Source organism: Pyrus communis, chromosome 12, assembly GCF_963583255.1.
Source record: "Pyrus communis chromosome 12, drPyrComm1.1, whole genome shotgun sequence".
Taxonomy (NCBI): domain Eukaryota; kingdom Viridiplantae; phylum Streptophyta; class Magnoliopsida; order Rosales; family Rosaceae; genus Pyrus; species Pyrus communis.
In genome coordinates, this window is record NC_084814.1 from 15,059,294 (window position 1) to 15,071,989 (window position 12,696).

The window sequence follows — 12,696 nt, forward strand, 5'->3', positions numbered from 1 at the left end:
GTGCTTTGTTTACTTATTGAGCCTCGTCCCAAAGCACATGCTTCTCTTCCATAGCGAATGAGTCTACCAAAGTCAGGTTTTCTTTCATGATTAATTCTCCAAATAGGGGATGATATGATGGGAGTCCCTTTTGGAAGGCTACGCTAGCGATCGAGTCGTTACAGCCGACTATCTTCACCTTCTCCGCCTTGAACCACTTCATATAGTCACGAAGCAACTCCTTCGGATTCTTTTTTATTTTGAAAAGATAATTGTACTTTTTTCTTAATCGAGTAGTAGGATGCATACTCCTTAGTGAAAACTACAGAAAGCTTGTCAAAACTTTAAATGGACTGTGGAGGCATGGTATGGAACGAATCCTACGCCTCGCCCTGCAAAGTAATGGCGAATTTCTTGCACATTAAAGCGTCATTGGCTATGTAGAGGATCATCACGCTGTGGTAGTGCTTCAAGTGCCTTTCCGGGTCTCCATTTCCTTTAAATAAAGTGAAATACAGCGTATTAAACTTACGCTGGGGCCGTCTGCTCGATCTCGTCCGTGAATGGTAATCTACCCATGTGTGCCATATTCTTACGAAGGGCCTTGTCTGTGGTCTCAATGCGCTGAAATCTGCGCAATCGCTCAGTCAGAAGCCTTTATACTTTTTCTTGAATTTGCCTCTATCGGGGCAATGGGGCTTCTGGCTGCCCCCAGTTATGACCTGCTGGTCTCGACTGCTTTTTTCTATGCTCGACTCATCTATGCTACAATTGCGGTGCATGTGGTACGTTCCTGGCAGGTAAGCAGATTACTCATAGGCTTCCAATTGAACTTAAGCCAGATTGAGTGGCTGCTTCTCTCCGTCTGTCGTGATGCCTACTTCGATGTGAGGTGGAAGATGCTCTTTGCGAGCCTAACCTCAAATGAACGCTTCCCTTGGAAGTTTGTCCATGTTGATTATAGGAGTATGGCCCCAACCGTGAATGTATGCTCGTCCGGAAACCTAATCAAGAATGCACGCTCCTCCGCGTGCTAAGATAAGAGTATACGCTATCTCGGGGGCCCAAGTGGGAGTGTACACTACCAGAATGCTTAGTTCGTGACTGGTCGAGGGTTTACTTACCTGGACGCTACTGGAGAGAAACGTCATCACTTGCATTTGTCTTATTTTGGGACACCTCGTCTAGGGCACACTACAGGAGCTGATTCACTAAGGTAGTATGCTGCGTGAGAATGCTTACCAGTTTGACGACCTATCGGGATAGGTGTTATTCGCCATTTGGAGTGGAAGAGCTGGAATAATAGACATCTGATTGAGTAATGGAAGTGTAACGGACTCTGGGTGTAAAGCTTGAGCCAGGATGGGTCAGATCGGCAGTAAGGTGAAGTGAAAAATACCCTTAGTTCAACTTTTGGCCTCGAAATCTAGATCTGGGCTGGTTAAACTGGTATGAGACCGTGTTGGATCGTTTGGAGGGCCACAGGAGCAAGTTGGGCGTATGGGCCCTGGGCCACCTCAGTTTGTCCTGCTTAGCCTTAAGTTGAAGGCATGTTAAGTTCACGCTGGGCTACAACTTGCGTCATGGTTAGTGCGGCTTGGATTGCCTCAGTTTGTGCAGCTCGCATCCAAGTGAAGGTAGTAGGCTAAGGGTTGCTGGTGAGGGCAAATAGCTACCTGAGCCTATGTCTGCTGGCTGCTTGCACCATGGGCCTCATGCCGTAGGGTTTCTTCGCATTGAGTGAAGGCTGCCCCGTGGGCCACTATAGCAGCGGCTACCTTTACTAGCATGGCCACGATACCTCCTAGATGAGGCAAATGAGCGGTCATTGTCATGGTAAGCCTTGAAGAGCGACGACATGAAGCCACATCACGATCTCCGTCAGTTGGTCCACGTCCTTCAACATAAAGGGTCCCATTGGTTGTAGTTTCTGAATTTCCTGCCATCGCAGTTGTGGATCTACGAACGAAGGAAGTTGAAAGCAAGAGTCTTCGAACCAGAGCCCTAAATGAAAGCACTAATTTGTGGATACAAATTTCCGCCTTCCTTTGATTGAAAAATCTGTACTTGCAAGATTAAGGCCAAAAGCCTCACGTGCTCACAATGAATTAGGGGGGAGGTGCTTTGGCCAAAGAACCTTCGATGTCAAAGTTAGAATTTTGAGAAGAATGTGTTTGAGTATTTGTGGGTAGCAAAAAGGCTATTTAAGGGTAGCTAAAACTTACTAAATTTTGGAGATAAAGTGTGTATTTATAGGAAAAAAAAAGGAGGAGATGGGCCAGCCTTCTAGGGTTTAAGGGTGGTCAACCCTATGTGATATTTTGGGTAAGAAAATTACAAGATATTTGTGTAAATAAATATCTTGGAGTAATTAGGTAGATATCCTAAATAAATGGAATGAATTACTTACTTGAAAGAGGTTTTCTCTTATTAGGAATGTATTTATGATAAGAATAAGAGATTATTCTATCATAAATACCTGCCCTGAGCAGTTGTTGATCTCTGCTTGCTCTACCTCAGCTGTTATTTGCTCATTTAATAGGGGCAGTCTTGTCTTTCTTGAGAAATAATCCACGTGTCAGCTCTATGATTTTTCGGATTATTTTTTAATCTACATTGACGTCTGTCTCAAAAGCGTTTATGGTATGAGCAAAAGTGTTTTCTAAATAAGGATTTCCAAACCATCCCGTAAAATTGAGTCTTGTATGGGAGCACTAGAAACTCTTTGGGCCAAGATACCCTCAACAAGATCTTCCGGGTTGCTAGAAGTTTGTAAACAAAAGTTTGAACCGAAGCCCCCAAGGAAGCAAATCCCTAGCTCATCCAGAGGTGTAAAAAAGTAAATAACCAAGGGAGGGACCAATCATTCCAAAGTCACGCACCAATGATTCCCTATCCGTACGTCACTTGTTTCCCATTCCTTTATAATATGAGTGCATTTTTGGTCACTATTGTTTTATGTAGTATATTTTCATCATTTTATTTATCATTATTAGATGAATTTGAATTTTGAAATTTTTCCTTATTCACTAAACGAATCTTAAAATTCAAACTCAACTAACAGTAATAAATAGAATGATAAACAAACATCACATTAAATAATGGTGAGAAAAAATGTTTCCTTATAAAATACCCTGCTCTGGTCTGGTACTGACACATGAGAGCTTTGCTTGACAAACAGTGGAGACCAGAAAAACAAAAGAATGGCAAGTCCTCGCCCTGCCACTGGATCATTTTATGACTTTACTGTCAAGGTAAATCCCTTCTATCCTCAATTAATTTATGATTAATTTTCCTAATTTGTAGCAGATCGGTAAGTTTTTCCGTAATATAAGCTATATTACTACTCTAAACTATATTAAGCGGAAGGGGAGGAGGGGCGGAAGGGAGGAAGGGAGGAGGGGATGGTTTGAATTCCGGGACGCAGTTGGTTAAGGATGAATGTCCTAACCACCAGGTGGATTTTCAATCCACCACTTGCAGAAGATGAGTAGTTTCTTGAGTACCGTGATTTTGTTGAATGTGTTCAAAATTAAAATAACGAGCATATGGGAATTTTGGGTGTTCATTTTTGGCATGTTTTGAGAATTTTCCTTGTCCTGTTTGGATGCCAAGAAAAAAAGTATATCTGAAAGGTTAAAAGTTTAGACAAATATTGGTTACAGAAGATATGTTAATTTCTGTTGAACCCATGTTGGAGATTCAGCTGAGAAATATGATTCGTGTGTGTTGGTCTTGTACTTCTTGTGATGGGGTTTTAAATTTTTTAAGTGCAGGATGTTAAGGGAAATGATGTCGATCTTAGCATTTACAAGGGAAAAGTTCTGCTGGTCATCAATGTTGCTTCCAAATGGTAATATACATTATACACCCTCTTTTTTGTCCCTATCGTATTATGCTTTCATTCATTGCTTTTTTTACTGATTTTCCTGGCAGCGGACTGACCAACTCAAATTACGATGAGCTGAATGAACTGTATCGAAAGTATAAAGATCAAGGTTTGCATATAGAACTTGTATTGTATTCTTACATGTTCTTGAGCTGACATCTATCAATTTAGTTACTTCTCTTACAAGTTGAGTTCTGGTACATGCTAATCTGCTGCTTTCAAATTAATATACTGTCTTGCATATGCAGTGATCTAATGTGTATTAGAAAAACATGAATTCCCTCAAAAGTTTTGCAGAAATCCTACCTTTTCTATTATTTTCCCCTTTGTATGATATATTGGGAGGTTGATGCAGGCTTTGAAATTCTGGCATTTCCGTGCAACCAGTTTGGTAGTCAGGAACCAGGAAGTAACAAAGAGATTGAAGATTTTGTCTGCACTCGTTTCAAATCGGAGTTTCCCATTTTTGACAAGGTAGATCCAGAAACAATAGATTATGTTTGATTGTATCTATTTTCCAGCAGCTCATTTTTGTAATAAGATTATGAGCGGGTGGTTGAAGATCTCTGTGTTTACAAATTTGAGTTCCAACTTTCAAGGCTTTCAAATTTGATACATTTAGGCTACTGAAACTTTAATAGTTGAAGTGAAAAAAAAAACTATCTAATGAGTAATGAGTGCTTATTTTAATTCTATTTGAACTCCTGCAAATTAGAACTTTCACATGCGTTATTCCACACAGATATTTCAACTGCATCTAAGAGCTAGGACGGTTTTGCAGTAATGTTAGATCTTTCTTTCTAAATCCGCCCTTGTTGTTGTGTTAGATTGAAGTAAACGGAGATAATACTGCTCCAGTATACAAGTTCTTGAAGGAAGGCAAGTGGGGATTCTTTGGAGACGATATTCAGTGGAACTTTACCAAGTTTCTAGTTGACAAAGAAGGCAAAGCGTCTCACCGCTATTACCCAACCACTCCCCCCCTTAGCATTGAGGTCTGTTTCTCGAATGTAATCATGTTATGCTGCCTCTGTTGTTTACTGTGATTAATCATCTTGCTCTGTAGATTTGTCAATTTTTCTGGCCTTCTGACATTATACATTTTCCGCAGCATGACATCAAGACGCTGTTGGGAGTCGCATAAGTTGCTGAGATGTGAAGATTTCAACATATGCTTGCCTTTTGTGTATCAAACTGGAATAAAAAGTTCAAGCTTGCTTTTGTGTATGTTTATCATATCAGTGTGATTTCAAGACTTGTTAAGGATGGAGGCATGGTGTTAATTTCAAAACATTAAGCAGTTGCAGTCCCTGTTTGTTTTTTAAACTTGATTAAACCATTTATGTTCCTTGTGGGATGATGAAAATTAACCAAGATTCAAAGATCTTTCCTAATCTGGATGTTGGTTATTTTGATCACAGATTGCATTCTCTGAGCATGTATGAAAGGCTTAGCTGTCTATTTCTCCGGAGATATATCCCCGTGTTCTATAACACTCATCAGGTGACTTCCTATCAAGATGAGTGCTATAAAAACATAGGGATATATATGAAAGATAATCTAATATGTTTATAGAACTCAACTCAATTAATGAGTGAGCCGATTGCATTGATATTTATATGAGTAGAACTGATATGCGTGTAGAATTAGGTTACAAATAAATAGCAGCATGTGATCTAAATATAAAACAGAATAAAGATTGAACCTGATCTGCAGCAGCCGCATGGTCTGAGGAATCCGTATTGGGACAGGACTGTAGTTGTGCAGGTGGTATTACAGTCGGTTTATCACTCCCCGCCAACTGAGCGGTCAACAACAGATTCAGAGTCGCCGTGCGATTTCTTAAGGCATCGAGAAGAAATTTAGGCGGAGGAGTTAACGTTCCACCTACAATTTTGGTGAGGTTGTAGCAGTGAAATATCAGAGTGAACAGAGCACTCTAAGTAAGGTAATTGGTAGTAGTAAGCTTGATCGAAACAAGAGATCCAATATTTTGGATTGTGATTGAAGAAATTAAGGAATTAGGGGAAGAATTCATGATGTGAGGAGAATGAATTTAAGAATCGGACTCAAATGAGGGAGAAGCAAAGGTCGTCATTGATGCGAGCTAGGGTTTGCAGAGAGATTGACAAACACTAGAGAATTGTCATCGTGAAGAAGACGAAGATTCAAAGAGGAAGGAGGGAAATGTTTTTCAAATCGGGTCGTGAGACAAAAGCGGGTGATACCATATTGAGGAAATATCTTTTAATTGATAACAAATAATAAGCTTACACTTGGTATTTATACAATGGCATAGCACACACACTTGTGTTGCCAACTCATCCTAACTACCGTAACAAACTTAGCCTAACTAATCACACCACTATCAACAAATTACAACATAATTAATCAAGACTAAGTTTTATCTTTTACAAGAGAATTGCCCTTAATAGTAGGCTCGGCTGGAATACTAGGAGGCTGGAGTGGTACAACTGGCTGTGTGGAGGATGTAGGTGTCGGAATGGGTTGCATGGTTGGCCCAATGGCAAGGATGGGATCCATCCATGAGGAGAACGGCAAGGATGAAATAAAAATGGATTCTTGATAGGAAAACCTGTTCTCATCAAACACAACATATTGAGAAAGAAAAACACATCCCGTAGAGGGATCCAAACACCTATAACCATGATGATTTAATGAATATCCTAAGAAAACACAACGTTTATAACGAAATTGCAACTTATTATTATTATATGGATGCAAATAAGGATAACATGCACACCCAAAAACCTTAAAAAACCAACATTGAGGGGGTTTAAGAAATAATTTTTCATATAGAGAAATATGTTGTAAAATACGAGTGGCCAACCTATTAATTATATAGTTGGAAGTGTGAAACGCTTCTGCCCAATAGGAAGTAGGCAAACTGGATTGAGCTAAGAGAGTAAGACCAGTTTTCAACTAAGTGTCTATGTTTACGTTCAACTAAACCATTTTGTTTAGGATGATGGGACATGTAAGACAATGGTAAATACCATGTTCATCAAGAAATTTTTGAAAAATTGCGATTAACAAATTCCCCACCACCATCTATTTGAAAAGCCTTAATCTTAACATTGAACATATTTTCAACCAAGTTTTTAAAGGTAACAAGGGTGAAAAAACCATCGGACTTTAAACACATATAAAACCAAGTATAACAAGAGAAATCATCCACAAAAACCACATAATACTTAAAACCAGAAGCAGACAGTGATGGTGATGACCAAACATTAGAATGAACTAATTCCAAAGGAGAAGAAGACATAGGAGGGGATAAAGAAAATGGTAATTTATGACAGACAGGACAAAATTCACAAAAGTTACACATTCACCTAAGAAAGCAAAAACACCATGAGATGGTTTTTTTTTTTTGGTTTTTTTTGGGGGGGTGGGGTGGGGGTGGGTGGGAGAGGAGAGCATGGGTAGAATCCATTGTTACTCCAGCCTTGTCAAAGGGTCTTCCTCGTCGTGAATCCTGCACATGACAAAATTTGGGATGTAAGGTAAAGAAACAATTATTATTATCGGAAAATCGATTTAAAGAAATGACATTAGTAGAGGCTTGAGGGCAATAGAGAGTGTTAGCCAAACAAAAAGAAGCATATTTAGTTTGAAGATAAGAGTCACCAATTTTGGATATTTGCAAACCTGGACCACCAAGTGATGAGTCTATATTATACCATATATTTTACCCTATTCTTAGTTATAGTTTTTTGGTTATTTTGGTAGAATTTTGATACTTTGTTATATATTTTCAATGTAGGACTTTCGAATTCCTCTAGAACAAAAAGTATTCAAACGAATGAATTTTGGAGTGATTCTAATTGGATGTTCATGAGTCTTTCAACATGATTGTGTCAAAATTCCAAAATTTTTCCAAGCCGTTTGATTGTGACGATGAAATAAAGACCCAGCGCGCAGCTTTCCTAGATTGACGTTTTTGGACGTTTTGGGTATTTTGGAGGTCAAGACAGAATATTTTGAGGAAGATTCCTTCTGAGGATTTGTAGGGGACGTCTTCATCTTTAAAAAGAGACCTTTTGGGATGAAATTGGAGTTGATTTGATTGGTCAAAAGTCTGATTTTCTGAGAAGTCCGAATTTCAATTCAAATAGGAAACCTTTTATTTCCTAGTTATCTTATTCTATTATTTTTCCTAGTTTTTAGAAGACCTTTTCTATGAGGGTTTTAATTTAGAGTAGTATAAATAAGCCTTTTTAGCCATTAGGGTTCTTTACGCGACATTGAGAGGAACGTACACATCAATTTGGAGAACTTAGCTAGGCTTTGACGTTTTTTAATCTACAAGGTGTTTTCTATTTCAATAAAATTCCTTTTGTTTTATGGTTGTTCGTAACTGATTTCCGTTTGCTAGGGTGATGCCTTGAGCCTTAGCATAAATATGTAGTTTTTATTTAATTGTTTATCATATTATGCATGCATGCTTCAAATTATTAATCACTGTGCTTTAAACTGTTTTTGTGTCTTAATGATTCGCGACCATTAAGATGTTTAGATAAGCAATCGGATGTAATTCGGTCAGAATACCACCGGGGAATATAGTATTGCTTCTTGTGCTTGATAGTTATAATTTCACCTAGGATGAATACCACGTCTTAGGGGTTGCATGGTTTTTCAAAGGGTTTTCACAAAGCGTAATGAGTCATGCATGTTTATATTTGATCTGAATATCATAGACGGATTGCATGTTTGATATACATTTTAGCTTGAATACCACAAGTAGAATATGCATTAGGAACACCTAACCTTCAAAATTGCATGGGTAATTCATAAGTAATTAGTAAATCTACATAGAATTGTTAAGGGGATGGTGGAACCCTAGGCTTTTACAATTTGGTTTTCAAAACGTTTTCTTTTGTTTTCTTTACTTTGCTAATTTCTTTAATTGTTTTAATTTAAAATTCATTTTTAATATTTTAGGTCATAAAATCAACCTCTTCCAAACTTTGTTTTCAAATAATTAATTAAGATTTGGTATTTACATAAATTATTCAATCAATTTCTGCGAAAAACGACCTTGCTTGAGCTGTTTATACTACAACTACCTTGTTCTCTTGCAAGTATTTTTAAATGTTTTTATCCATACTTTTGCAGGTGGTAAAAATCCTATCACCATGCACACCACGGATTTGGTCAGTTCCATGATCCTCACGAGGATTTTGGAGTTGTGCCACGTCATTGGTTATGTGAAAGTTCACACCAAAATCAAAGAGCCATTGTTGAATAGAAGGTGCAGCGGCAGATCCACGAGAAGAGGGGGCAGCCGCATATGCTTGAAGATGAGACGAATGAACCCTTCCTTCATATAACATATTGAGGCGGTTGAAGTAGTCAATAGCCGAGTGACCAAAATGTTGACAAATCAGACATTGGATGCATCCAGAAGAGGAAAAACTTATTGATTGAAATGTAGAACCGTTAGGTGCAGGGGCCGGACCAAGGATACCATTAGAAGATGATGAAAGGCTATGAGAAAGGGCTTCAGACGAAGAGGAGGCCTGCGAGAAACTAGTGTCTGGGGTGAAGTTACAAGAGACGCCACCCCCACGTGAGTAACCACCACCGTAACCGCCACGTTACCGACCACCACGGCCATGGAAACCACCACAACCAACATGGACAGCAACAAATGGAGAAGGGCCGACATCCGCGGGAAGAGAAAAAGTGTTGTGATGTTGTTACGCACTTAATAATAAAGCTTCCAAAGTGTTATAGGTGATAGCGATGTCTTGGGCTTATGCAAAGGAAACAGTAGTCTCATATTGTTGACCAACCTTGCTCATAATAATGACGACTAAATCAAATTCTGAAACGAGAGCACCATAGAGTGCAAGATTATTGGCGATGTGATAAACCACTTTTGAAAGGCGCAATTCCCACCACAACAATCAAAGCAGATAACTATGGAATCAGTCAACAAGAAGAAGGCTCGACTTAATCTGATCCTTAAACTATTTGAATATTTTTGAATTCAAACAGATTATATGTTAATATCTTGTTTTTGTATTTTCTGTAATTATCTTTTGGTTTGTTTTGAAGAGTTTGTTCTTCACTCAAACTCCACTTGTAAAGATCTATATAAATAGGAAATCAATACAAGCTCAGTATCGTGTGTAATTCTTTTATGGTATCACCCTTTTCCTGTCTCATGACAACCTTTCTTTTCAATTTCCATGGCTTCTTTCGCTGCTCTTACCAATGTTTCTGCTTTGCTTCCTCTAAAACTTGATCATCATAATTATCCTTTGTGGTGCTCACAAGTTGTCCCGTTACTCCACAGTCAAGTCTCATGCCATTTGTGGATGGCACCTTTCAATGTCCCTCTCTCTTTCTCCTGGATGACAAAGGTCATCTCACAGACACCATCAATCCCCTCTTCAAACCATGGATCCAGCAAAACCAGATGGTTCTTTCTTGGCTTACCAGTTCTCTTACTCCTCCTATTATGCATGTTGTCATCAAATGCATAAGTGTTGTCAAGGCCTGGAAAGCTTTGCAGGAAAGGTATGCACCTTCTTCTCATAACCGAGTTATTCAACTTCGTGGGGAACTTCTCAATCTTCGTCTCAATGATCTTCATATTGCTGATTTTTTGGATAAAATTAATACTTTGGCTGATCAATTAGCTTTATCTGGTTCTCATATGGCTGACACTGATTTAATTGCTACACTAATGAATAATGTTGGCCCCTTGTATGAGAACATTTTGGCATCCATCCAATCCTGAGAAACATCTATCTTTTATGCAGTGTTGGAAGCACTGTTGCTTAGTGCTGAAACTTGCCATCTGACCTTCACCTTGTCTGGCGACACACATGTTCCTGCCATAACTGCCATGGTTGTTCATCGTGGATGCAAGATCACTGCATCTGGTGGCTTTGTACGCGGTGGAGGCCGTCTTGGTGCTCCTCACGGTGGTCCGCCCAATCCAACTTACCCTAATGCTCCTGCTGGTTCTCATCAAGGCTGCCCTAATGAAGGTCTTCTTGGTGCAGGTCCTTTCTCTAATCACCCACCCCTTAAATGCCAAATCTGTTGTAGAAATGGGCATTCTGCGATTGACTGCTACAACAGAATGAATACTTCATATGAGGGCCATGTTCCTAGTGATCGTCTCACAGCTCTTGCTGCCCCAATCTAGTCGTGTACCCTCAGCTCCCACTGCTCCCACCAGTTGGCTTCTGTACTTCGGAGCCAACACCCACATCATCAATGATCTTGGACAACTTACAAACGTGCAGGAGTACATGGGCACTAATCATGTTAATGGCGTTAATGGTGGTCAAGGTTTGAATTTCCAAAATAAGAACCTCTTACATTCACTCTCCAACTTGTTCTTATACCCTTTCTAATACCTTATATTGCCTTGATGCTTCCTAAAATATCTTATCTATTAACCAATATTCATCTGATAATGATTGTTTCTTTGTCATTTACCTTAATTTTTTCCGTGTTCAGGATATCCGCTCGGAGGGGATCCTTTTATCAGGCCAGAGTAACACTGGTGTTTATCCATATTCAAGTTTCAATTCAAATAAAACACATGGACTGTTTACGTGCATGGGCGTTTGAGTCGATGATCATGTTTGGCAATCTAGACTTGGTCATCCATCCACATTTATTTTAAAGCATTTAGTGTCAACTAGTAAAGTGCCTCTTACTAGGCACCATTTCAATTTTGTATGCCATTCATGCCCTCTAGGCAAAAGCAAGAAATTGCCATTTTCATTATCAACATCAATTTCAAATTTTCCTTTACAACTTATTCATTCAGATGTATGGACATCCCCAACTTTGTCCATTTCTGGATATCGATATTAATCTTCATTGATGATTATTCATGTTATACATGGTTATATCCTTTAAAATTAAAATTTGATGTGTTCTCGACATTTGTTAAATTTAAAACGGAAATGGAGAATAAATTTCAACGAAAAATTCAAAATTTTCAAACAGATGGTGGTGGAGAATATATAAACAAAACTTTCAAACATTATTTAGAAACACATGGCATTCATCATCAATATACATACCCTCATCATCCTGAACAAAACGGTATGACAGAACGAAAACATCGTCATTTGGTTGAAATTGGCCTCGCTCTTCTTGCTCATGCCTCAATGCCTCAATCTTATTGGGTTGAGGCTCTCCATACTGCCAATTTTTTTATTAATAGAAACTAGTGTTTGGGGTGAAGTTGCGAGAAACGCGACCCCCACGTGATTAACCACCACTGCGACCACCACGGCCATGGAAACCACCACAGCCACCGTGGACAGTAGCAAATGCAGAAGGGCTGACATCCGCAGGAAGAGAAAAAGTGTTGTGATGTTGTTCCGCACTTAATAATAAAGCTTCCAAAGCATTGTAGGTGATAGCGGTGTCTCGGGCTTGTGCAAAGGAAACAGTAGTCTCATATTGTGGACCAACCTTGCTCATAATAATGGCAACTAAATCAGATTCTGAAATGAGAGCACCATAGAGTGCAAGATTATCGGCGATGATATTAACCTTATCAAGATAATCGGCGATAGAAAGATCACCACGAGAAGTATTCATCAATTCGGTATGCATCTGAATAATACGATTTTGAGAAGTAGAAGCATATCGTTCTTGGAGAGACGACCAAGCAGAGGTAGAATCAATCTTGTTGACAATTGTACCAAGAACCTTAGGAGTGAGAGAACTAGTAATCCAAGAGAGAATCATCTGATCAGTTTGAATCCATTCATTGTATAAAGGATTCACTTTGTTGGTGAGTTTACCGTTGTCATCCAGTAGAA

General features: G+C 39.0%; 2 protein-coding genes across 2 annotated transcripts; both read left to right on the forward strand.

Moving 5' to 3' along the window:
- Positions 1 to 3,087: 3,087 nt before the first annotated feature.
- Positions 3,088 to 5,153, forward strand: LOC137710842 (probable phospholipid hydroperoxide glutathione peroxidase). Its single transcript, XM_068449983.1, has 6 exons — positions 3,088 to 3,233; positions 3,756 to 3,832; positions 3,916 to 3,977; positions 4,224 to 4,342; positions 4,696 to 4,863; positions 4,980 to 5,153. The coding sequence occupies exons 1-6, from the start codon at positions 3,183 to 3,185 to the stop codon at positions 5,010 to 5,012; spliced, it is 510 nt and encodes a 169-aa protein (XP_068306084.1). The 5' UTR covers positions 3,088 to 3,182; the 3' UTR covers positions 5,013 to 5,153.
- A 5,163-nt stretch (positions 5,154 to 10,316) lies between these two features.
- LOC137710054 (uncharacterized) lies at positions 10,317 to 11,412 on the forward strand. The gene is made up of 4 exons (XM_068449012.1): positions 10,317 to 10,548; positions 10,663 to 10,908; positions 11,021 to 11,200; positions 11,372 to 11,412. The coding sequence occupies exons 1-4, from the start codon at positions 10,317 to 10,319 to the stop codon at positions 11,410 to 11,412; spliced, it is 699 nt and encodes a 232-aa protein (XP_068305113.1).
- The last annotated feature ends 1,284 nt before the right edge of the window (positions 11,413 to 12,696 follow it).